Source organism: Mizuhopecten yessoensis, unplaced genomic scaffold (assembly GCF_002113885.1).
Source record: "Mizuhopecten yessoensis strain PY_sf001 unplaced genomic scaffold, ASM211388v2 scaffold9833, whole genome shotgun sequence".
In the NCBI taxonomy this organism is placed as follows: domain Eukaryota; kingdom Metazoa; phylum Mollusca; class Bivalvia; order Pectinida; family Pectinidae; genus Mizuhopecten; species Mizuhopecten yessoensis.
The window spans coordinates 25565-52446 of record NW_018408245.1 but is presented as its reverse complement, the minus strand read 5'-3'; the positions used below and the strand labels follow the sequence as shown (position 1 = coordinate 52446).

At 41.0% G+C, this 26882-nt stretch overlaps 1 protein-coding gene across 1 annotated transcript in view; it reads left to right on the top strand.

The window, feature by feature from the left end:
* Nucleotides 1-26882, top strand: part of LOC110458808 (integrin beta-6-like) — a 42886-nt gene that overhangs the window by 8654 nt on the left and 7350 nt on the right. The window contains exons 4-16 of the mRNA XM_021510724.1: nt 233-323; nt 1647-1778; nt 3691-3787; nt 10750-10846; nt 12546-12632; nt 13031-13114; nt 14079-14159; nt 14547-14738; nt 18354-18433; nt 20543-20597; nt 21777-21938; nt 22711-22841; nt 26132-26280. Of these exons, the coding sequence (XP_021366399.1) occupies nt 233-323; nt 1647-1778; nt 3691-3787; nt 10750-10846; nt 12546-12632; nt 13031-13114; nt 14079-14159; nt 14547-14738; nt 18354-18433; nt 20543-20597; nt 21777-21938; nt 22711-22841; nt 26132-26280 (1438 nt within the window). The remainder of the gene's footprint in view (nt 1-232; nt 324-1646; nt 1779-3690; nt 3788-10749; nt 10847-12545; nt 12633-13030; nt 13115-14078; nt 14160-14546; nt 14739-18353; nt 18434-20542; nt 20598-21776; nt 21939-22710; nt 22842-26131; nt 26281-26882) is intronic.

Genomic DNA, 26882 nt, shown 5'->3' with positions numbered 1-26882 from the left:
ATGAAATGCACTTGAAATAGCTTCATATCATAATTGTTGAGAAATGTTGATTTGTATTTTTTCCAGTTCAATTGTTGACATGACATTATAATTGATGTCAGCAAGAGATAACATGTTTAAGAGAATTTCTCAAAATTAGTAAATCAACCAGACTGGTTTTAGTTGGTTCATCGAATTGAATTTCAGTGAAAATAAAAATACACAATAATGTCTCCATTTTTGTAATTTTCAGAATAAAGGTGTACAAGACCGAACGGGCGATGAACTGTCTGATGCGATCCAGCTGCAACCACAGCATGTCCGAGTTTACCTTAATCCCAATGGTATGGTAACATTTACCCCAATCCAACCTGCTGGCGAGGAGACATTTACCTTGTACCCACAAGTCATGTTAAATTTAGCTCATTTTCACTACAAACTTAATTATACACTTACCTCAAACTCAATGGTATGGTAACATTGATCTCAATCTGACTGCAAAACTCCCATTTACCTCAGTCCTACTGGCAAATATTTACTTAAAGTCTAATAGTATCGTAACCTTACCTAATTACCACTCTTAGGTTTATATTTCCCACACATCCCATGGAAACATTACCGTCATACTTATCCTACTGTTAAGAGTATTTAGCCTCCTCCCAATGCTAAGTTTAAACTGAATAGGCTACATCTACATTTTACCTCTGTCAATTAGCCTCTGCCCACAATTACTTTCACTTAATGTTCTTCCAAAAAAACCGCACCATTTTGCTTTAATTTTGCTCATGACGAGATCCTAACAGATTTTTTTTTCAATTATTCAACACACATTTGTGGCGAGCTGGAAATCGATCTTGAGACATTTTCGCGAGATAATTTTAGTCATGCCAACATAATTCTGTGAATTATGATATGACCCTAAATATCACGCTCAGGTGCCCGAAAAAATATACTATGAACTTTCGCTAATAATTTTTTTTACACAAACTTATCAATGTCTCAATCATCCTCGATATCCAGGGGTTACGCTCACTTTCGTTCTCTACACCCCTGGAATATATGGATGGATCTCAATAAACAGAGAAAAACAACAGGTGTTTCATTTTGGATAAATTTCATTTCCTTCACACAAATAATTGAAAAATATTTCTATAACGATCCAAAAACCAAAAACAGTGCATTGAATTTGTGTACAGTGAATCGGAAGCATTTTCTCTGTTCTGAGACTATATGACCCATTATCAAATTTACATTTACCTCAAATCCGCCGGTACGGTAGCTTCTACTCAAATTCCATTGAAAGGTAATATGTAATTCAATCGAAGTGGTATTGTAACATTGACCTTAGTCCGAACTCAAGGTTTATATTGCCTCACACCCTTTCGCAGATTACGATCACTGCAATCCCACTGTTATGGCAAATTTACCTCATTCCCACTGGTAAGATAAGATTATCCTCAATCCAAGCGAAAAGCCACATAGATCAGTCCTAATGTTGCGGTTTCATTTACCTCTGTCTTACTGGTGCGGTCACTGATCTGGTCGCATTATTATTATTATCACAGTGTATATTTTCCTTATTATTTAAGACAAGAGAGATATTATCTGAAAGACATTGTTTATATATCTACTGTTTTGTTCAGTACACACTTGATTGTTTATTACAGACGATATGTTTACATGGAATATAACATACCGTGTGGCCCGGAACTACCCTGTCGATCTGTACTTCCTGGCGGACCCGTCCAACACCATGATCGCATTCCGAGATGCTCTAGCCGCACTGGCTGGAGAGATAGGTAGGTTTAAATTAGTGCATACTTGCCAACTCTCTGAAATTTCTATGAGGGAGATTGCACTTGCTCAGAATTAAAAGCATACACTGTACAGAAAATGTGAGTACAATTCCCGCAGGTAATGAATTACACTTTTAAATAACATTTTTAGAGCTAACTATATATTCCAGTATTCAGGTGTCATTCATATCAGCTATGAATCATGGCCTGATTATTGATGTCATCATTATTATGACGTCATAATTGTAACGTTGGTTACCTCTGCCCCGCTCTGGACAGGCTATTGCATATATTATACCAACACCATTTTCGGCTTAATGCTGAATTTTGAAAAGTTCCCATTTCTGAATGAAATTTACGTATTCAAACAGCTTTCAGTTGGCATTCATAAGCAATGTGAATGCCAGCTTGACAAAGACTAATTCAACATGAAGTGATAGCAAATTTTGTAATGGAATCTCTGTAAAACACAATGTCAGTTTATCACATCCATTGGTCCAACAAGCATTTTACGATACAACACAGGTAAATTTGTTGATCTGTGGCTATTTTTGGGATTGGTTATATAAATACAAAGATCCTTTCATCATCGATTGAGTACTGCCTTACTTCATAAGGCTTCCAAGTTATTTTTTAGGCAATTAATGTTTTAGCAAATGCTATTGATGACAAAATTAATAGAGCCTGGCAGGGCTTTATATGTAACTTTGTCAGCAATGGAAATGTGTGTTATAGGACCATAACATTATTTGCTAAAATATTCATAATCATTAGTTATCTATATTTCATCTTGGTAGAGTATAGTTATGCTTTATTTAGTTATTTCGAACAGTTTTTTGAACAGCAATTTAAGTGTTGACAATAATGAAATTGATGACGTAACAAAGGAGATTGATGACGTAACGAAGGAGATTGATGATGTTACAAAGCAGTTGTAAATGTTTTACGCTGTACTCCTAATTGGCCTTCCTCATAGGTGGAATTTATTCTTGTGCCACCGACATTAAAAAAAACTAGTTTAAAAGTAATCTTTCTGTTGTAATCAAAACTTGTACATTTGTCAAGTTACCAACGGTTTTATTGGCTGTTGACCTTTCGGTAATCCTCTACATATGCTTTGGAACACTGACGCCATTTTTTATTTCTTTGAACTTTAGTACCACAGACAAGGTTTTACTATGGACGAAATGACCATATGGTGCAGTAACTGTTCGTTGTGTTTGGCCCTCTGTTTAAAATAGGTGCCTCTTAACTTTACTTTATATCCATGATTAATCTTTTTGGTGGACTCTGCTGGTCGACTATCAAAATTGTGGCTGGAATTCTTTATGGTATGGATGACAAAAAGTATTATTTTCAATATCAGTAACTGTTGTTGTTGTCAAAATACTAAATTGTAAAATCGGTGTCTTCTCATTAGATATTTTTTAGGAATTATTATAAGTTGAGTAAATGATCTAAACTACGTTTGCTATCCAGTATAAACCAAAGGATTTATAAATATTGGTGTTTAGTCTTAACAATTATCACGTTTGTTTAGTCGCCAAGTTTTGCCGTAAGCTGGATGGCCGAGTTGTCTTTTTTCAGGAGTGGCGCGGTTCATAATGTACACACTTCCATTTAAAAAAAAAAATGGAAATAGGTTAGTTCTCCTCTTAACTTGACAATTAGTAAATTAAGAGGTTTCACACCCTTCCCTTGGCACCAGTTTGGATAGTTGTGGACCCTAGCATCACCGATAAGTCTGAAAAGGACAGCTATATGATGCAGAGTTATTTAATTTTGGAGTACTGTATATATTATTAAACCTTAATGGTACACTCATCTGTGTTTGTATGTTATGATTGTCCCTCATATCATTAATTTGTTAACTGTGTAACTAATACCCATCTATTCTGTGTTGTATATTTTCTAGGCATAGCGGTAGGGAACATGACACAGGACTACAGATTCGGTTATGGAACAGCAATGGAAAAAGAACTTTTACCATTCACCCACTCCTCCCCAAAACAGTATGTGTTTTCCATTTACCCAATTCTCACCAAAACATTATATGTTTTCCATTTACCCAATTCTTACCAAACCATTTTGTGTTTTCTATTTACCCTCTGCTCCCAAAACATTTTTTGTTTGTAATTCTTTATATATAACACTAATAACATTTAAAATGTATACTAATCAGCACGCTCACTCGTCTATATTCTTTTAACAAAAAGCTGGTCATCAATTTAAAATTAGATCCCGCTACCAGGAATATTTTTAGCTCTTGCCATGGCGCAGTTTGGTCGTCCGTCTTCCGTCCGTCAACTTTTCCTTTGAAACGCTACTTGTCCTGAACAGCTTAGTGGTTTTTAACTAAATTTGGTCTGTAGCATCTTTGAGCCAAGGGTACTCGATTTTGTATAAACAGTGGGTGTAGCCTCCCTGGGGGCACAGGATCGGGGCCCAAAAGGGGAAATAGAGGTAAAACCTTTAAAATCCTTCTTCTACCATAGGGATTAAGGGATTTTACCCTTATTTAGTCTGAAGCATCCTGAGGCCAAGGACACTCATTTTTCTTTAAAAGGTGGATGTGCCCCCCTAGGGGCAGAGGAGCTGGGTCCAATAGGGGAAATAGAGGTAAAACATTTAAAATCCTTCTCCTACCGTAGGGATAAAGAATTTTATCCTAATTTAGTCTAAAGCATCCTTAGGCCAAGGGGACTCAGAGAGGTGGGTCCGAATATGGAAAATAGAGGTAAACCTTTAATTTTTAGGTCACCTGAGCTTTGCTCAAGTGACCTATTCTAATCGCTTTCCGTCCGTCATCGTGCGTTATGCGTAAACATTTTACATTTTCATCTTCTTCTCAAGAACCAGTGGATGGATTTTTTTCAAACTTAGTCAGAATCATCCTTGGTAAATGAGGCTACAAAATTGTAAAATTGGAATTCCTACCCCAACACCTGGGGCGAGGGCGAAGGGAAAATTAACCAATATTTCAAAAATCTTCTCCAGACACAGAGGTACTACATTCAATTTCAGTGCATAAAAAGAAAGATCAACAGGGGAGCGGGTAAAGTTTACTATAGTTTATATAGGGAAATAACAGCTTTGGGTATATTTTATCCATTTTCAGCAGAAAATTACTCAAACTTAGTCAGAATCTTCTTTGGTGAATGAGGGTATTACATTGTAAAATAAGGATTCTTGCCCGGTCCCCAGGGGCTAGTGCGGGGCCCCAAAGGGAACATTTACCAATATTTTCAAATTCTTATCCTTTGATGACATGCCAAGTATTGTATTTCACTTAGTTTACATGCTGATTTCCATATCACATCTAAACCCAATTTTGTCAACATCAAGTTGTCTAGCAATGCCTGTTACTGTTAGGCTGTATTCATTAAGAGAAGATGGCCACCAGGCCACCATCTTGGATTTTGACGTTTGAAGTTTGTTCTCGCTATATCCAGAAATACTGGATGGATTTTTCTGAAATGTATATGAACATACAGTACTTACCATGGAGTGCTATATCTTTACCTCATATCAAGTACTTTAAACATATCCAGGTGAGCGATACAGGTCCTATTGGCCTCTTGTTTAGATATTCAGATCGATATACAGGAGTAGCAGACTGTGATTTAATTATAAATTAAGTTTATTTATTGATTTAAGATATTCCAAGTCATGTCATAGCGAATTGTTAAATTAACTGAGAGCTTTTCCGTTTTTTAAACTCATTTAATTTAACTGATATAGTAGAGGAAGAATCTTCTGATTTATAACTTGAATTATGCACGAGTTTTGTGTACAATTTACCAAGTGATCTGATGTTTAAAAAAATCGAGACGAGCCTCCCAGAACACTTAGCGTGTATCATGTCACCCTGTCTTCCCCAAACACTGAGTGTTCACCATTCACCCACTACTCCCAAAACAGTGGGTGTTTACCATTCACCCACTACTCCCCAAACACTGAGTGTTCACCATTCACCCACTACCCACCAAACAGTAGTAAGGGGTACCATTCAACCACTCCTCCCCATACAGTGGGTGTTTTCCAATCATCTACTACTCCCAAAACAGTAGGTGTTTACCATTCACCCACTCCTCCCCAAACACTGAGTGTTTACCATTCACCAACTCCTCCCCAAACAGTAGGAGTTTTCCAATCATCTACTACTCCCAAAACCGTAGGTGTTTACCATTCACCCTCTACTCACCAAACAGTGGGTGTTTACCATTCACCCACTACTCCCCAAACACTGAGTGTTTACCATTCACCAACTCCTCCCCAAACAGTAGGAGTTTTCCAATCATCTACTACTCCCAAAACAGTAGGTGTTTACCATTCACCCACTACTCCCCAAACAATGGGTGTTTACCATTCACCCACTACTCCCCAAACACTGAGTGTTCACCATTCACCCACTACTCCCCTAACAGTAGGTGTTTACCATTCACCAACTACTCCCCTAACAGTAGGTGTTTACCATTCACCCACTACTCCCCTAACAGTAGGTGTTTACCATTCACCCACTACTCCCCTAACAGTAGGTGTTTACCATTCACCCACTACTCCCCTAACAGTAGGTGTTTACCATTCACCCACTACTCCCCTAACAGTAGGTGTTTACCATTCACCCACTACTCCCCTAACAGTAGGTGTTTACCATTCACCCACTACTCCCCTAACAGTAGGTGTTTACCATTCACCCACTACTCCCCTAACAGTAGGTGTTTACCATTCACCCACTACTCCCCTAACAGTAGGTGTTTACCATTCACCCACTACTCCCCTAACAGTAGGTGTTTACCATTCACCCACTACTCCCCTAACAGTAGGTGTTTACCATTCACCCACTACTCCCCTAACAGTAGGTGTTTACCATTCACCCACTACTCCCCTAACAGTAGGTGTTTACCATTCACCCACTACTCCCCTAACAGTAGGTGTTTACCATTCACCCACTACTCCCCTAACAGTAGGTGTTTACCATTCACCCACTACTCCCCTAACAGTAGGTGTTTACCATTCACCCACTACTCCCCTAACAGTAGGTGTTTACCATTCACCCACTACTCCCCTAACAGTAGGTGTTTACCATTCACCCACTACTCCCCTAACAGTAGGTGTTTACCATTCACCCACTACTCCCCTAACAGTAGGTGTTTACCATTCACCCACTACTCCCCTAACAGTAGGTGTTTACCATTCACCCACTACTCCCCTAACAGTAGGTGTTTACCATTCACCCACTACTCCCCTAACAGTAGGTGTTTACCATTCACCCACTACTCCCCTAACAGTAGGTGTTTACCATTCACCCACTACTCCCCTAACAGTAGGTGTTTACCATTCACCCACTACTCCCCTAACAGTAGGTGTTTACCATTCACCCACTACTCCCCTAACAGTAGGTGTTTACCATTCACCCACTACTCCCCTAACAGTAGGTGTTTACCATTCACCCACTACTCCCCTAACAGTAGGTGTTTACCATTCACCCACTACTCCCCTAACAGTAGGTGTTTACCATTCACCCACTACTCCCCTAACAGTAGGTGTTTACCATTCACCCACTACTCCCCTAACAGTAGGTGTTTACCATTCACCCACTACTCCCCTAACAGTAGGTGTTTACCATTCACCCACTACTCCCCTAACAGTAGGTGTTTACCATTCACCCACTACTCCCCTAACAGTAGGTGTTTACCATTCACCCACTACTCCCCTAACAGTAGGTGTTTACCATTCACCCACTACTCCCCTAACAGTAGGTGTTTACCATTCACCCACTACTCCCCTAACAGTAGGTGTTTACCATTCACCCACTACTCCCCTAACAGTAGGTGTTTACCATTCACCCACTACTCCCCTAACAGTAGGTGTTTACCATTCACCCACTACTCCCCTAACAGTAGGTGTTTACCATTCACCCACTACTCCCCTAACAGTAGGTGTTTACCATTCACCCACTACTCCCCTAACAGTAGGTGTTTACCATTCACCCACTACTCCCCTAACAGTAGGTGTTTACCATTCACCCACTACTCCCCTAACAGTAGGTGTTTACCATTCACCCACTACTCCCCTAACAGTAGGTGTTTACCATTCACCCACTACTCCCCTAACAGTAGGTGTTTACCATTCACCCACTACTCCCCTAACAGTAGGTGTTTACCATTCACCCACTACTCCCCTAACAGTAGGTGTTTACCATTCACCCACTACTCCCCTAACAGTAGGTGTTTACCATTCACCCACTACTCCCCTAACAGTAGGTGTTTACCATTCACCCACTACTCCCCTAACAGTAGGTGTTTACCATTCACCCACTACTCCCCTAACAGTAGGTGTTTACCATTCACCCACTACTCCCCTAACAGTAGGTGTTTACCATTCACCCACTACTCCCCTAACAGTAGGTGTTTACCATTCACCCACTACTCCCCTAACAGTAGGTGTTTACCATTCACCCACTACTCCCCTAACAGTAGGTGTTTACCATTCACCCACTACTCCCCTAACAGTAGGTGTTTACCATTCACCCACTACTCCACAAACACTGAGTGTATACCATTCACCCACTACTCCCCTAACAGTAGGTGTTTACCATTCACCCACTTCTCCCCAAACAGTAGGTGTTTACCATTCACCCTCTACTCCCCAAACAGAAGGTGTTTACCATTCACCCACTACTCCACAAACCCTGAGTGTTTACCATTCACCCACTACTCCCCTAACAGTGGGTGTTTACCATTCACCCACTACTCCACAAACACTGAGTGTTCACCATATACCCACTACTCCCCATACAGTAGGTGTTTACCATTTACACACTACTCCACAAACACTGAGTGTTTACCATTCACCCACTAGTCCCCTAACAGTAGGTGTTTACCATTCAGTTTTATGCAAATCGCGTTAGATATTTCTGCCGTTGCACATATATTGACCCTATATGTATGTAGGTGTTTACCATTCACCCACTACTCCCCTATCAGTAGTTGTTTACCATTCACCCACTACTCCACAAACACTGAGTGTTCACCATTTACCCACTACTCCCCATACAGTAGGGGTTTACCATTTACACACTACTCCACAAACACTGGGTGTTCACCATTCACCCACTACTCCCCATACAGTAGGTGTTTACCATTTACACACTACTCCACAAACACTGAGGGTTTACCATTCACCCACTACTCCCCTAACAGTGGGTGTTTACCATTCACCCACTACTCCACAAACCCTGAGTGTTTACCATTCACCCACTACTCCCCTAACTCCACAAACACTCAGTGTATACCATTCACCCACTACTCCCCTAACAGTAGTTGTTTACCATTCACCCACTACTCCCCTAACAGTAGTTGTTTACCATTCACCCACTACTCCACAAACAGTAGGTGTTTACCATTCACCCACTACTCCACAAACACTGAGTGTTTACCATTCACCCACTACTCCCCTAACAGTGGGTGTTTACCATTCACCCACTACTCCACAAACACTGAGTGTTCACCATTTACCCACTACTCCCCATACAGTAGGGGTTTACCATTTACACACTACTCCACAAACACTGAGTGTTTACCATTCACCCACTAGTCCCCTAACAGTAGGTGTTTACCATTCAGTTTTATGCAAATCGCGTTAGATATTTCTGCCGTTGCACATATATTGACCCTATATGTATGTAGGTGTTTACCATTCACCCACTACTCCCCTAACCGTAGGTGTTTACCATTCACCCACTACTCCCCTAACCGTAGGTGTTTACCATTCACCCACTACTCCCCTATCAGTAGTTGTTTACCATTCACCCACTACTCCACAAACACTGAGTGTTTACCATTCACCCACTAGTCCCCTAACAGTAGGTGTTTACCATTCAGTTTTATGCAAATCGCGTTAGATATTTCTGCCGTTGCACATATATTGACCCTATATGTATGTAGGTGTTTACCATTCACCCACTACTCCCCTAACTCCACAAACACTCAGTGTATACCATTCACCCACTACTCCCCTAACAGTAGTTGTTTACCATTCACCCACTACTCCCCTAACAGTGGGTGTTTACCATTCACCCACTACTCCCCAAACAGAAGGTGTTTACCATTCACCCACTACTCCACAAACCCTGAGTGTTTACCATTCACCCACTACTCCCCTAACTCCACAAACACTCAGTGTATACCATTCACCCACTACTCCCCTAACAGTAGGCGTTTACCATTCATCCCCCCTAACAGTAGGTGTTTACCATTCACCCACTATTCCCCTAACAGTAGGTGTTTACCATTCACCCACTATTCCCCTAAAAGTAGGTGTTTACCATTCACCCACTACTCCCCAAACAGTAGATGTTTACCATTCACCCACTACTCCCCTAACAGTAGTTGTTTACCATTCACCCACTACTCCACAAACAGTAGGTGTTTACCATTCACCCACTACGCCCCTAACAGTAGGTGTTTACCATTCACCCACTATTCCCCTAAAAGTAGGTGTTTACCATTCACCCACTACTCCCAAAAAAGTAGGGGTTTACCATTCACCCACTACTCCCCTAACTCCACAAACTCTGAGTGTATACCATTCACCCACTACTCCCCTAACAGTAGGCGTTTACCATTCATCCCCCCTAACAGTAGGTGTTTACCATTCACCCACTTCTCCCCAAACAGTAGGTGTTTACCATTCACCCACTACTCCCCTAACAGTAGGTGTTTACCATTCAGTTTTATGCAAATCGCGTTAGATATTTCTGCCGTTGCACATATATTGACCCTATATGTATGGGCCAATAAGATACATGATATGGTCGCAGATTAGTTCAGAAACAAAAGTAACATGTGAGCGATACATGCATGGCCTATGTGTCTCATTTGTTATATTTGCTAACCGTGGGTTAGAATTAATGTGCACCTCATCCTCAAATATCCTTTTCACTGTAAATACTAATCCGTTTGCCTTTTAGTTTAGAGGATCCCTGCTCGGACTTCGGGGGTTCCTGTGCTTCACCTTATGACTTCAAACATTCCATGAAACTGGCGAAAGACATTGATGAATTTGTGGTAAGTTTTTGCTTATTTTGACAAAAAACGGGTAAACTTATAATATATACTAATCATAATAGTTGTTTTTGTTGTGCGAAGGTATGTCAGTGATCGGTTGTGACATTTTTTGACGTCTTTAATTGACATATCACGTTTTAATTTTTTGGTGTCATTAATTGAGATATCAAGTTTTTAATTTCTGTGACGTCGTTGATTGACATATCATGTTTGATTTTTTTTGACGTCATTAATTGACATATCACGTATATGTTGAGAGTGAAGATTTGTCACTGTTGGAGTTTTTTTGTCAATGTATTTGTAAGAGTTACGTCCCTTTTAAATAATTATGTTTAATCGGTTACCAAGTAACGTTTACTTAAATGTACCGTGCCGCTCTCTTTATCAAAAGGATAATCTGGCATTGAATTTCTTACATAGGTAAAGTAATTAACGTTCCGTTAATACTACACTCAGGAAGTGGAACGTGTCAAAGTATAAAATTAAAAGGAATCTAACGTGGTCGACAAAGCAGATAGACAGAATTGGCAAGACATAGGTAGAAGCTTGAAGCAAATCGACGACACAGTAAAGCGAAAGTATATATCGATGAAGCCTTAGATAAATGGAATGCGCTTAACTCCTAAAAGTTTAACAGGTGGGAATCAAATCGGCTGATGTGACACTCAGTACATGTTTATTATGTAAGCATCACCTCTGACCAAGTCGGAGATATAGTCGCCATTCGTTGGATTTGTGTTTGCATGCGAATGACGTCAATATGGCCTCATATCAGCTTCTGGTGAGAGAAGTAGCCGACAGGAAAATATTCGCAAGCTTAACTTCACATGAATAGAAGTCATCGAAATCTTATATTTGTGAACCCAATACACTTTCAGTGTTTGGCATGGTAACTTTAAAGACCATTGAAAAGACAAGTTATCGAACTATCTTATACCATGTTGCACCCCACACATACATTACCGTATACCCTGGTGGTGGTATGAAAGTGGTATGCCTAATATAGGACTAGCATAATAGATAATAGATGCGCGACCGAGTTAAGCAACAATCCGCGAAGGTACTGTGGCAAGACACTGGCCCTTACCATAGGGCTGAGACTAGGACGTCAACTCGACGTGGGGCTTCAGGAAAACGTAGGTCATTATTCGGTGAAGTCATACGCTAGCCATATCTTAAGCTAACTAACTCATAGTGACGTTATTAACCGCATGCATTTGTTTAAACACTCACCAAGTGAACAAAGATTTTGGGATATTGTCGAGATTCGACCTTTGTTGTAGCTGTATCTGATGTAAACTGGAATAGTCTCACCAAAATCGGACAGGCAGGTTCTGGAATACGAAAACAAGAACTGTATTTTTGTGTAGTTTTATCAAAATCTCGGTCAGGTTTGTGATCACAGGCACAGAACAAAAATCGTGCATTGCTGACATTGATAAACCAGTGGACAAGCTTAACAGATATATAACAGTAATGTATGAGAAAGGATTCAAAACGTTTTATTAAACATTAAATGGTGTGATCTTTATCAACACAGGTACGACATCATAATGGCAACAAGAACTTCAGGTAAATTATTCCCTATCCTTTCAAACCTTTCTCGACTACAACATATGACAAGAGACTCCCTAAAATTGAAACTATGTATGTTGAAAAGCTTGTTGTTACAGTTACTGATGTTATGTTGTTATTACAGCGACAAGTGAAAGCCACTAATGACAGTGCCAACTACGACTCACCGGAGGGAGGATTCGACGGCTTGATGCAAGTGATGGTCTGCCCGGTAAGTGATTTCAACTGCAGTTAACTATGGTCAAATCAGAGAGTAACAATTATATTGGCTACTCGGTACGTAGCTACAACTAAGAACCTGATCTATAACGCTATACATAAACTTATATTCATCACAAATCATTATAAACAGCCTATCACGATTAATGCGATCTGCTTTTATCTGAATATTCATGTTATGTCAGGAGGGAATACTTATAGCATAATTCCAGTTTCAGATCGGAAAGAAAATGTACCTGTCATGCGTGTCAGCATTCTGACGTAACTTTAAACTACTTGTTGTTTCGTGACGCTTGTTGAGAGGGATAAAACATATACACACTTCAGTAGAAAATGTTAAACACAGACATACACCAAATGACCTCACCTGTACATAATTCTATATTATAGAAACTGATTGGCTGGAGGAACCGCTCTCGGCGTCTACTTATCTACGCCACTGACAGCGACTACCACTTCGCCGGCGATGGACGGGTAAGTACCACATCCGGGTCTGATGGGAGAGTGAATCATGTGTGACGGGGTTATATGTTTTATTTAATATGTGAGATGGTAATCTTGGTGATTGGCAGCTGTAACGTTATTAACACCAAAGCGAAAATGGCCTCTGCACAGTAAGGTATGAGAAATTCGTACCCTTAATTACAAGAGGTTTTCATAAATAAGTTTAGCTCTAAATAAGGCTGCGACGAGTGCGCTACAATAAAACATTTTCTGCATATTTTCGCATTTATAATATTGCTTATACAATATCGAAGTATCATTTATGTATTTGCAGCAATCATAATGCATACCCAAATTTCGAATTTGGCATACCGAAATATATTTTGGGTGCCTACTATTGATTTTGCAAAATGATGTTTGCGTACCAATGTTTTAATCTTGGGACTGGGGATAAGAGTTTTTATTGGTCAATCGTAGCATAAATTAATGAAGGCATTACATCGGCTATACCTATCGGTATTAAAAGAAGTGTCAACTTCTCTCCCTCTGGCAGTTGCTATTCGAATTTACGCTGGTGTGGTGATCATTACACATTTCTATCGAATGGTCGTTTTGAATATGTTCGCTATTGTAATTTACAGACATAACATTAGTAAAATGCCGCTCGCTCTTTATATAAAGATGTATATTTAAGACAGATTTAACAATAGTTCTTTGCAAAGGACCGGGAGCCTTGGTGGCCGAATGTGAACGACGTTTTACAGTCTACATTCACTTGCCCTCCACCACTGAGTCATGGGTTCGAGGCCTATGTTTGGTAGTCCTCAGATACTGGCCGCAGGTTTACCTGTTTACCACCAATACCCGAAACATGGCTCATCAATGACCATAGCTGTTAATAGGACGTCAAGCAAAAACGAATAAAAAAAGCCAATGACAAGGTCTGAGCAGTGACCTTGATTTAATAAGTATCAAACTCTTATATTTTCTACAGCTCGCAGGGATTGTGACGCCAAACGACGGAATGTGTCATACAGATCCTGTCACCAATTTGTACACCAAGTCACTAGAGCAGGTCTGTATACCAAGTCTCGTGATCAAGTCAGTACACCATGTCACAGGTCATCAGGCATACACATATACAGATTACAACAGTAATACATGTAACAAAAGATGTCTGCCCAATTGTAATGTCACGACGTTTTGCTTAGGAAGCATCACGCACATCTTTTAATTGGTTTTATATAATTTTATAATCTGATTCAAATAGTATGTTTTTTTCAGTGTCGAACCTGACAATATCACATCAAGCGCCATGTTCCAACGTTTCTCGTCTTTCTCCTGTGTGTTATGTACTACACACGTGTATTAACTGTATGTAAAACATATGTGCATCGTTATTATTTTGTACCTTTTACGCATCAACTGCAGGTTAAATACACATTCATATTTACGTTTCTAGGATTATCCGTCCGTCGGTCAGATCAAAGAGAAAGTCAAAGAAAACAAAATAATCCTCCTGTTTACCGTCGGAAGGACAGCCTTTAATGCCTATAATAAGGTTGTTAAAGAAATCGGGCAACAGTCCAGCGCACAGGAACTCAATCTGAGGGATTCTTCCAACATCACACGGATCATACAGGACACATACAGGGTAGGTCTAGCAAACACGGATCATACATGACACGTACAGCGTAGTTCTAACAAACACTGATCTAACAAACACAGATCATACAGGACAAATACAGGGTAGGTCTAGCAAACACGGATCATACAGGACACGTACAGCGTAGTTCTAACAAACACTGATCATACATGACACGTACAGGGTGGGTCTAACAAACACAGATCATACAGGACACGTACAGGGTAGGTCTAGCAAACACGGATCATACATGACACGTACAGCGTAGTTCTAACAAACACTGATCATACAGGACACATACAGGGTAGGTCTGACAAACAAGGATCATACAGGATACGTACAGGGTAGGTCTGGCAAACAAGGATCATACATGACACGTACAGGCCGGGTAGGTCTAACAAACACGGATTATACAGGATAGGTATAGGGTAGGTCTAACAAACACTGATCATACAGGACACGTACAAGCCGGGTAGGTCTACCAAACACGGATATACATGACACGTACAGAGTAGGTCTAACAAACACGGATCATACAGGACACGTACAGGGTAGGTCTAGCAAACACAGATCATACAGGACAAATACGGGTTACGTCTAGCAAACACGGATCATACAGGACACGGACAGGGTAGGTCTAACAAACACTGATCATACAGAACACATACAGGGTAGGTCTAGCAAGCACTGATCATACAGGACACGAACAGGGAAGGTCTAACAAACACTGATCATACAGGACACATACAGGGTAGGTCTAGCAAACACAGATCATACAGGACAAATACGGGGTACGTCTAGCAAACACGGATCATACAGGACACGAACAGGGTAGGTCTAACAAACACGGATCATACATGACACGGACAGGGTAGGTCTAACAAACACTGATCATACAGGACACATACAGGGTAGGGCGGACAAACACGGATCATACAGGACACGTACAGGGTAGGTCTAACAAACACTGATCATACAGGACACATACAGGGTAGGTCGGACAAACACGGATCATACAGGACACGTACAGGCCGGGTAGGTCTAAAAAACACAAATCATACAGGACAAATACAGGGTAGGTCTAGCAAACACGGATCATACAGGACACGTACAGGGTAGGTCTAACAAACACGGATCATACAGGACACGTATAGGGTAGGTCTGACAAACAAGGATAATACAGGACACGTACAGGGTAGGTCGGACAAACACGGATCATACATGACACGTACAGGCCGGGTAGGTCTAACAAACACTGATCATACAGGACACGTATAGGGTAGGTCTACCAAACACGGACCATACATGACAGGTGCAGGGTAGGTCTAACAAATACGGATCATACAGGACACGTATAGGGTATGGCTGACAAACACGGATCATACAGGACACGTACAGGGTAGGTCTGACAAACACGGATCATACAGGACACGTATAGGGTATGTCTGACAAACACGGATCATACAGGACACGTACAGGGTAGGTCTAACAAACAAGGATCATACAGGACACGTACAGGGTAGGTCTAGCAAACACGGATCATACAGGACACGTACAGCGTAGTTCTAACAAACACTGATCATACATGACACGTACAGGGTGGGTCTAACAAACACAGATCATACAGGACACGTATAGGGTAGGTCTAGCGATCATACAGGACACGTACAGGGTAGGTCTAGCAAACACTGAACATACAGGACACATACAGGGTAGGTCTAACAAACACGGATCATAGAGGACACGTACAGGGTAGGTCTAACAAACACGGATCATACAGGACCCGTACAGGGTAGGTCTAACAAACACTGATCATACAGGACCCGTACAGGGTAGGTCTAACAAACACTGAACATACAGGACACGTATAGGGTAGGTCTAACAAACAAGGATAATACAGGACACGTACAGGGTAGGCCGGACAAACACGGATCATACATGACACGTACAGGCCGGGGAGGTCTAACAAACACTGATCATACAGGACACGTACACATACAGGGTAGGTCTAGCAAACACGGATCATACAGGACACGTACAGGGTAGGTCGGACAAACACGGATCATACATGACACGTACAGGCCGGGTAGGTCTAACAAACGCTGATCATACAGGACACGTACAGGGTAGGTCTAGCAAACACTGAACATACAGGACACATACAGGGTAGGTCTAACAAACACGGATCATACAGGACACGTATAGGGTAGGTCTGACAAACAAGGATCATACAGGGCACGTACAGGCCGGGTAGGTCTAACAAACACTGATCATACAGGACACGTACAGGCCGGGTAGGTCTACCAAACACGGACCATACATGACAGGTACAGGGTAGGTCTAACAAATACGGATCATACAGGACACGTATAGGGTATGTCTGACAAACACGGATCATACAGGACACGTACAGGGTAGGTCTAGCAAACACTGATCATACAGGACACATACAGGGTAGGTCTAACAAACACGGATCATCCAGGACACGAACAGGGCAGGCCTGACAAACACGGATCATACAGGACACGTACAGGGTAGGTCTAACAAACACGGATCATACATGACAGGTACAGGGTGGGTCTAACAAACACGGATCATACAGAACACATACAGGGTAGTTCTAACAAACACGGATTATACAGGACACGTACAGGGTAGGTCTGACAAACACGGATCATACAGGACACGTATAGGGTAGGTCTAACAAACACTGATCATACAGGACACGTATAGGGTATGTCTGACAAACACGGATCATACAGGACACGTACATGGTAGGTCTAACAAACACGGATCATACAGTAGGGTAGGTCTAACAAACACTGATCATACAGGACACATACAGGGTAGGTCTAGCAAACACTGATCATACAGGACACATACAGGGTAGGTCTAACAAACACTAATCATACAGGACACGTACAGGCCTGGTAGGTCTACCAAACACGGACCATACATACAAACACTGATCATACAGGACACGTACAGGCCGGGTAGGTCTACCAAACACGGATCATACATGACACGTACAGGGTAGGTCTAACAATACAGGACACGTATAGGGTAGGTCTAGCAAACACGGATCATACAGGACACGTATAGGGTAGGTCTAGCAAACACGGATCATACAGGACACGTATAGGGTATGTCTGACAAACACGGATCATACAGGACACGAACAGGGTAGGTCTAACAAATACGGATCATACAGGACACGTATAGGGTATGTCTGACAAACACGGATCATACAGGACACGAACAGGGTAGGTCTAACAAACACTGATCATACAGGACACATACAGGGTAGGTCTAACAAACACGGATCATACAGAACACATACAGGGTAGTTCTAACAAACACGGATTATACTGGATAGGTAGAGGGTATGTCTAACAAACACGGATCATACAGGATAGGTAGAGGGTAAGTCTAACAAACACGGATCGTACAGAACACATACAGGGTAGGTATAACAAACACGGATCGTACAAGACATGTACAGTGTCTTACACTCAAACACGATCAGATAGGACACACACAGGGCATGTCTAACACTCACCTTCCAGATACTATTTTCGTAAATTATTGTCTGTAGTACTCTGATCTCGTAACTCACCTTTTCAGACAATTAGGGAAAGTGTCAAGATCCTGGTTGAGGAACGAGATGATATCTATTACGAACTGAGATCTAATTGTGGATCAGGGTAAGTGACAGATTTGGTAAGACTAAGTAAATAAAAAACCAGATCAGACTAAGTGATAGCAAACCAAGTCAGACCGAGTGATAATAAACCAGGTCAGCCTAAGTGATAATAAACCGGGTCAGACTCAGTGATAACAAACCAGGTCAGACTAAGTGATAATAAACCGGGTCAGACAAAGTGATAACAAATAAGGTCAGACTGAGTGATAACAAACCAGGTCAGACACAGTGATACCAAACCAAGTCCGACTAAGTGATAACAAACCAGGTCCGAGTTATCGAAAACAAACCAGGTCAGACTAAGTGATAATAAACCGGGTCAGACTAAGTGATAACAAATAAGGTCAGACTGAGTGATAATAAACCAAGTCAGACAACGTGATAACAAACCAGATCAGACTGAGTGATAAAAACCGGGTCAGACTAAGTGATAACAAACCAGGTCAGACTAAGTGATAATAAACCGGGTCAGACTGAGTGATAAAAAACCAGGTCAGACTGAATGAAAACAAACCAAGGCAGACTGCGTGATGACAAACCAGGTCAGACAAAGTGATACCAAACCAAGTCCGACTAAGTGATAACAAACCAGGTCAGACTAAGTGATAACAAACCAGGTCAGACTGAGTGATAAAAAACCAGGTCAGACTGAGTGATAAAAAACCAGGTCAGACTCAGTGATAACAAACCGGATCAGACTAAGTGATAATAAACCGGGTCAGACTCAGTGATAACAAACCAGATCAGACCGAGTGATAAAAACCAGATCAGACTAAGTCATACTAAACCGGGTCAGACTGAGTGATAACAAACCAGATCAGACTGAGTGATAAAAACCAGGTAAGACTGAGTGATAACAAACCAAGTAAGACTAAGTGATAACAAACCAGATCAGACTAAGTGATAATAAACCAGGTCCGACTGAGAATGAGGCTCAATGTAAGCTGGTGTAGACTGTCGATGATGAATTCATGCATAACGTAGATAACCTAGTAACTAGTCGCCAATATTCTTGTTTCCAAACTTTTGAAAGCCACTGGACAGAGTATTGAGTACTATTATTTAAACATATTATTGTATAAATGTTAGTTTACAAACATGTATATCTGATGAATTGTCCATACTAGTGGAACACCTGACAAAGGAAATATGTCCCCGATATGTATTGGAAAACAGGAAGTATGTCCCCTAAAATCAATTTTAAAGCGAAATTTTGTCTTCTTAGTAGACATTTTTTGTAAAGAAAATCTGCCAATACACCTAGGCATCTTCCGCATAACATGTCGATCATTGCCACATTGGATTATTTGCATAAGAGTTCTCCAGTCCAACAAACCTTCTGACAGCGGGAATAGCATGCGTCTCAGGAGACAATGTAGTCTAATGGTAGGACGCCGGGCTCGTGATCGAAGGGTTGCGGATTCGAGTCACGGCACGGCACGTGATGTGTCTTTGAGCAAGATACTTTACTCCCCTTGTTCCAGTCTACTCAGCTGTAAATGAGTTTGTGGTTGGGCAGTGCTAGAATGGTTGAATGCTACCTGTGAGCGCCGAAATGGCAGCACCGGCTGTTTGCTCCCCAGGGAGTAGAGAAAGATATTGACTGGTTGCAAAGGCCCTATAACCAAGGATAATAATTTGTGAACCGCTTTTAGACGACCTACGAACTAAGTTGTGATAAAGCGGTTGGTAAGAACCTCGAATTATCATTATTATCAATAAATCCTGTTATGTTTGTAAACGACTGTCGCCACTCAAGTCCATAGAAAAGCATGGGTTATGAAGAGTTATGAAGTGTATGCTTTATTTAGTTTAGAACCGAGCTCTTCAGCACCTCTATTAGAATCTGAGAAATGAGGTGAAATTTGTCCATGTTTATGTCAGAGTGAACTACCATTACGCAGTGTCATTTTATTTCATACAAACATTAAAAACAAAAAGTCAATCCTTTTAAGAAAACATTTGTCGAACTTTGATGGATTGAATACCCTTATAACTGTGACAGATCTATGTTTATTCCCCGAATGGCATAATATTCTTGCATATACATGTAGATTTATTCATTAAATCTATGAGTGTTTAATAACTTGATATTTGTATAATATTCCAGAAGTGACATTCTCCAGGAACAAAGTAGCTGCGATAGAGTTGGAGTAGGGAAACCGGTAAGTTTTATAATCACTCAGAGGTAGGTGGAAAGTAAAATCTGTCTTACATTCAGAGACAAGATTGGGGCAGGAAGACAATATTTCACTCAGAGGTAGGTGGGTAGTTAAGTCAGTGTTACATTCAGAGACAAGATTGGGGCAGGAAGACAATATTTCACTCAGAGGAAGGTGGGTAGTTAAGTCAGTGTTACATTCAGACAGGATTGGGGCAGGAAGACAATATTTCACTCAGAGGTAGGTGGGTAGTTAAGTCAGTGTTACATTCAGACAGGATTGGGGCAGGAAGACAATATTTCACTCAGAGGTAGGTGGGTAGTTAAGTCAGTGTTACATTCAGACAGGATTGGGGCAGGAAGACAATATTTCACTCAGAGGTAGGTGGGTAGTTAAGTCAGTGTTACATTCAGACAGGATTGGGGCAGGAAGACAATATTTCACTCAGAGGTAGGTGGGTAGTTAAGTCAGTGTTACATTCAGACAGGATTGGGGCAGGAAGACAATATTTCACTCAGAGGTAGGTGGGTAGTTAAGTCAGTGTTACATTCAGACAGGATTGGGGCAGGAAGACAATATTTCACTCAGAGGTAGGTGGGTAGTTAAGTCAGTGTTACATTCAGAGACAGATTCGGACAGACTATTTCTGTTTAGGGCAGGATTGAAGAAGAAAAGCGGTGTTTCTGTCTGAGACCAGATAGAGGTTGGAAAGCTGGTGTTGCTATCCGAGGAAGAATTCGTTAAGTAGAGTTGGTGTTAAATTCAGGGGAATTATGAGAGTAGGGAAGTCTGTGTATCTGCCAGAGACTGGGTTTGAAGCAGGCATAGTTGATTACAGACTTTATACTTTTGGTTTGAATTCTGCATCTTCACAAAAGCTAATGTCCTTTTTGGACGGTGTTATACTCCGTCTCTTTCAGTCTAACATACCATCCTTCACACAATTCAGTCTATTATACCATCTGTCACACAATTCAGTCTAACATACCATCTGTCACACAATTCAGTCTAACATACCATCTGTCACACAATTCAGTCTAACATACCATCTGTCACACAACTCAGTCTGACATACCATATTTCACACAACTCAGTCTGACATACCATATTTCACACAATTCAGTCTAACATACCATCTGTCACACAATTCAGTCTGACATACCATCTTACACACAATTCCAGATAGTCTTTGAAATAAAGATGCGTTACAAAGGCACAGCGTGTCCCAGTGACCCCAACCAATGGACGGAGAGCTTAAAAATCAATCCGGAAGGTCTGAAGGATGAACTGATGGTGGACGTTGTCTACAACTGTCAGTGTGACTGTCAACTCCCTGGTCAAGCGGTCAGTATATGGGTCTACCTGATATAAGCTGTCATTGTTCACATGTTTCGAAATATATGAAAGATGAAAGAAGGTCAATTAGATGTAAATGTCATTATCTTATTCGTCGCAATATTCAATTTGCTACAAAATACAAGAAATCTCGTTCCAAATCCTCATTTTTTGAACATTCCGTGGTAGATAACCATAAAAAAGTGACTGTTGCACTATCTAAAAAGGAAGTTGCTCATCTATATTAAGCATTTATTTCCATGGTAATTTCTTTCCTGAGGGGGCCGAATCAGAGTCAATTTTTCACTTTAACTTAGGTTTTTTCGATATTATCGTTACTATAAAATGTAATCCAAAGTGAGAATATTGGCATTATGAAAATAATACCTTGATATTTCATTGTCCTACTGCAGACTTTTTCAGCCGAACGATGTTATTCCCTGGTATACCATGTCAAAGAAATAAAGGGAAGAATACGAGTAAATACAATCAGCAGCGCTGGTCCTTAATGATCGCCTTCGATCTAAAATAATGACTCCCAACAGGTCCACTTCATCCATTTATTATCACAGTGACTCCGGCCGACCTCTCTGTAATTCTTATTGACTATATATATCCATATAATAGATAGGTAACTCCGGACTCATCCCGTGAGTTGATGAATATTGCCTCCCGACATTTATACCTCAATGTAGGATGAGTGACTGTAGATTTACTCTAAATGTCTATAATAATAAAGGACCAGTTTAGTCACCTATGATAACGTTTTTGTGTATTTCAGGAAGAGAACAGCACTAAGTGTAACGGTTTTGGAACCTTTGAGTGCGGGGTATGTACATGTTATGAGGGCTGGTCAGGAGATAATTGCACCTGTGACGAGAGACAGACGGATATAGAGGCTTGCTCACCAAGGTACGTATCATAGCCCTAACATTGAAATAGAGGCGTGCTCCCCAAGGTACGTATCATATCCCTAACATTGAAATAGAGGCGTGCTTACCAATGTACGTATCATAGCCCTGACATTGAAATAGAGGCGTGCTTACCAATGTACGTATCATAGCCCTAACATTGAAATAGAGGTGTGCTTACCAAGGTACGTATCATATCCCTAACATTGAAATAGAGGCGTGCTCACCAAGGTACGTATCATAGCCCTAACATTGAAATAGAGGCGTGCTCACCAAGGTACATATCATATCCCTAACATTGAAATAGAGGCGTGCTCACCAAGGTACATATCATATCCCTAACATTGAAATAGAGGCATGCTCACCAAGGTACATATCATATCCCTAACATTGAAATAGAGGCGTGCTTACCAATGTACGTATCATATCCCTAACATTGAAATAGAGGCGTGCTCACCAAGGTACGTATCATATCCCTAACATTGAAATAGAGGCGTGCTCACCAAGGTACATATCATATCCCTAACATTGAAATAGAGGCATGCTCACCAAGGTACATATCATATCCCTAACATTGAAATAGAGGCGTGCTTACCAATGTACGTATCATATCCCTAACATTGAAATAGAGGCGTGCTCACCAAGGTACGTATCATATCCCTAACATTGAAATAGAGGCGTGCTCACCAAGGTACATATCATATCCCTAACATTGAAATAGAGGCATGCTCACCAAGGTACATATCATATCCCTAACATTGAAATAGAGGCGTGCTTACCAATGTACGTATCATATCCCTAACATTGAAATAGAGGCGTGCTCACCAAGGTACGTATCATATCCCTAACATTGAAATAGAGGCGTGCTCACCAAGGTACATATCATATCCCTAACATTGAAATAGAGGCATGCTCACCAAGGTACATATCATATCCCTAACATTGAAATAGAGGCGTGCTTACCAATGTACGTATCATATCCCTAACATTGAAATAGAGGCGTGCTCACCAAGGTACGTATCATATCCCTAACATTGAAATAGAGGCGTGCTCACCAAGGTACGTATCATATCCCTAACATTGAAATAGAGGCGTGCTCACCAAGGTACGTATCATATCCCTAACATTGAAATAGAGGCGTGCTCACCAAGGTACATATCATATCCCTAACATTGAAATAGAGGCATGCTCACCAAGGTACATATCATATCCCTAACATTGAAATAGAGGCGTGCTTACCAATGTACGTATCATATCCCTAACATTGAAATAGAGGCGTGCTTACCAATGTACGTATCATATCCCTAACATTGAAATAGAGGCGTGCTCACCAAGGTACGTATCATATCCCTAACATTGAAATAGAGGCGTGCTCACCAATGTACGTATCATATCCCTAACATTGAAATAGAGGCGTGCTTACCAATGTACGTATCATATCCCTAACATTGAAATAGAGGCGTGCTCACCAAGGTACGTATCATATCCCTAACATTGAAATAGAGGCGTGCTCACCAAGGTACATATCATATCCCTAACATTGAAATAGAGGCATGCTCACCAAGGTACATATCATATCCCTAACATTGAAATAGAGGCGTGCTTACCAATGTACGTATCATATCCCTAACATTGAAATAGAGGCGTGCTCACCAAGGTACGTATCATATCCCTAACATTGAAATAGAGGCGTGCTCACCAAGGTACGTATCATATCCCTAACATTGAAATAGAGGCGTGCTCACCAAGGTACGTATCATATCCCTAACATTGAAATAGAGGCGTGCTCACCAAGGTACGTATCATATCCCTAACATTGAAATAGAGGCGTGCTCACCAAGGTACGTATCATATCCCTAACATTGAAATAGAGGCGTGCTTACCAAGGTACATATCATATCCCTAACATTGAAATAGAGGCGTGCTTACCAAGGTACATATCATATCCCTAACATTGAAATAGAGGCATGCTCACCAAGGTACGTATCATATCCCTAACATTGAAATAGAGGCGTGCTTACCAATGTACGTATCATATCCCTAACATTGAAATAGAGGCGTGCTTACCAAGGTACGTTATAAATACCTAACATTGATATAGAGGTGTGGTCACCAAGGTACGTCACATATCCCGGCCATGTATCTTATTTATATATATACTACTCACATTTTGCTAAGGATCATCTATATTTTGAAAGAAACCCACAAAATGTTAGAAAGGATATTATATTTTCCGTCCGTACTGTTTTGGGCGATTATGTTAGCCTTCCCCAAATCGTCCTGTGTGGGTGTGTTCAGCCAACCATAAAAGCGCGTGCACGGTTTTCCACGTGTACATCTCTTTCAAAAGCTAAGCTAGAATAAGTAAGGCGTTGTTCAAATTGTTAAGGAATTCAAATTGATGAATATTCTTTGCGTGTTTTTGTTTTAATATGGTACAAAGACGAATCAGACAACGGTCTGACAATGTGAGTAATTTATAATATATGTAAACCTATCATAGTTTGCTTTTAATAAAGCCGAGGGCAGATTAACGATCTGAACAGCAGTTACGATGGCATAACATTTGTTCTATTTTGTGGATTGAAATAAAAGTGGGTGAAGAAATGCCTACATGATCCTCGATAGATGTTAAGATCGAAATGGGCATTTCGTTAGATGGCTGGTATGGACTGGACTCTGTTTGACTTACACATTTACTTGAATGTTGAAAAGCAGATCTTACTTATGAAACAGCTTCACATGGCTACCAAGGCATATGCTTGGCTAAGTCATAGCCATGCCATAAGTTTTGTTCTGATAGGCAAAATCGATGAAATGTTCATGTTGGGATTTCTTTGGACCGCCATTGATTTTCCTCATTCTTGCTGAAAAGAAATTGCGGTTCTGTCTCAATTTTGATAATTCTTTCTCGGAAAAATACATATTTAGTAAAATTCAGGTCGAACGACAATTATACGTCAAACTGTCTTTGTCATGAACACTCCTGCGAGGGGATACATTAAAGGTATACTTAATGTCGAACGACCAAATTTGAAATCTGGCGGTTCTGAATTACTTCCCTGATTTGCTGATACAGTCACACTCATAAGTCAAGTTCTATTGGTGGATTCAAAGGATATCCCTTTTATGTGAATTTTAATTCAAATCACTTGCGATTGTAGATGTCGTTTCAGGAACGTTTTTACAGATTTTGTTGCAATTGTAACAGGACAAAATGTGAATATTTAGCATTTGGAAATTTTACCTGTACTAACAATGCAAAATACATTATCTTTTAATTGCACGTAGTGGTGGAAATGAGACCATGGACACCACGATCTGCAGTGGGCGTGGCGGGTGTAATTGTGGGCGATGCCTGTGTGATCAACCTGAATACAGTGGAGAGTTCTGTCAGTGTAACGGCAAAAGATGTGGTGACCTTGATGATCCTTGTTCAGGTAAGCGATGACGTCATCACATTCACGATAACAATCTACATACTGTTCTGTTATCATGGTTGTAGTCACACAGGTGTGTGTGACTGAGTGGTGGAAGTGATCAGGTTCCTTATCACACAAATGTGTGTGACTGAGTGGTGGAAGTGATCAGGTTCCTTGTCACACAGGTGTGTGTGACTGAGTGGTGGAAGTGATCAGGTTTCTTGTCACACAGGTGTGTGTGACTGAGTGGTGGAGGTGATCAGGTTCCTTGTCACACAGGTGTGTGTGACTGAGTGGTGGAGGTGATCAGGTTCCTTGTCACACAGGTGTGTGTGACTGAGTGGTGGAGGTGATCAGGTTCCTTGTCACACAGGTGTGTGTGACTGAGTGGTGGAGGTGATCAGGTTCCTTGTCACACAGGTGTGTGTGACTGAGTGGTGGAGGTGATCAGGTTCCTTGTCACACAGGTGTGTGTGACTGAGTGGTGGAGGTGATCAGGTTCCTTGTCACACAGGTGTGTGTGACTGAGTGGTGGAGGTGATCAGGTTCCTTGTCACACAGGTGTGTGTGACTGAGTGGTGGAGGTGATCAGGTTCCTTGTCACACAGGTGTGTGTGACT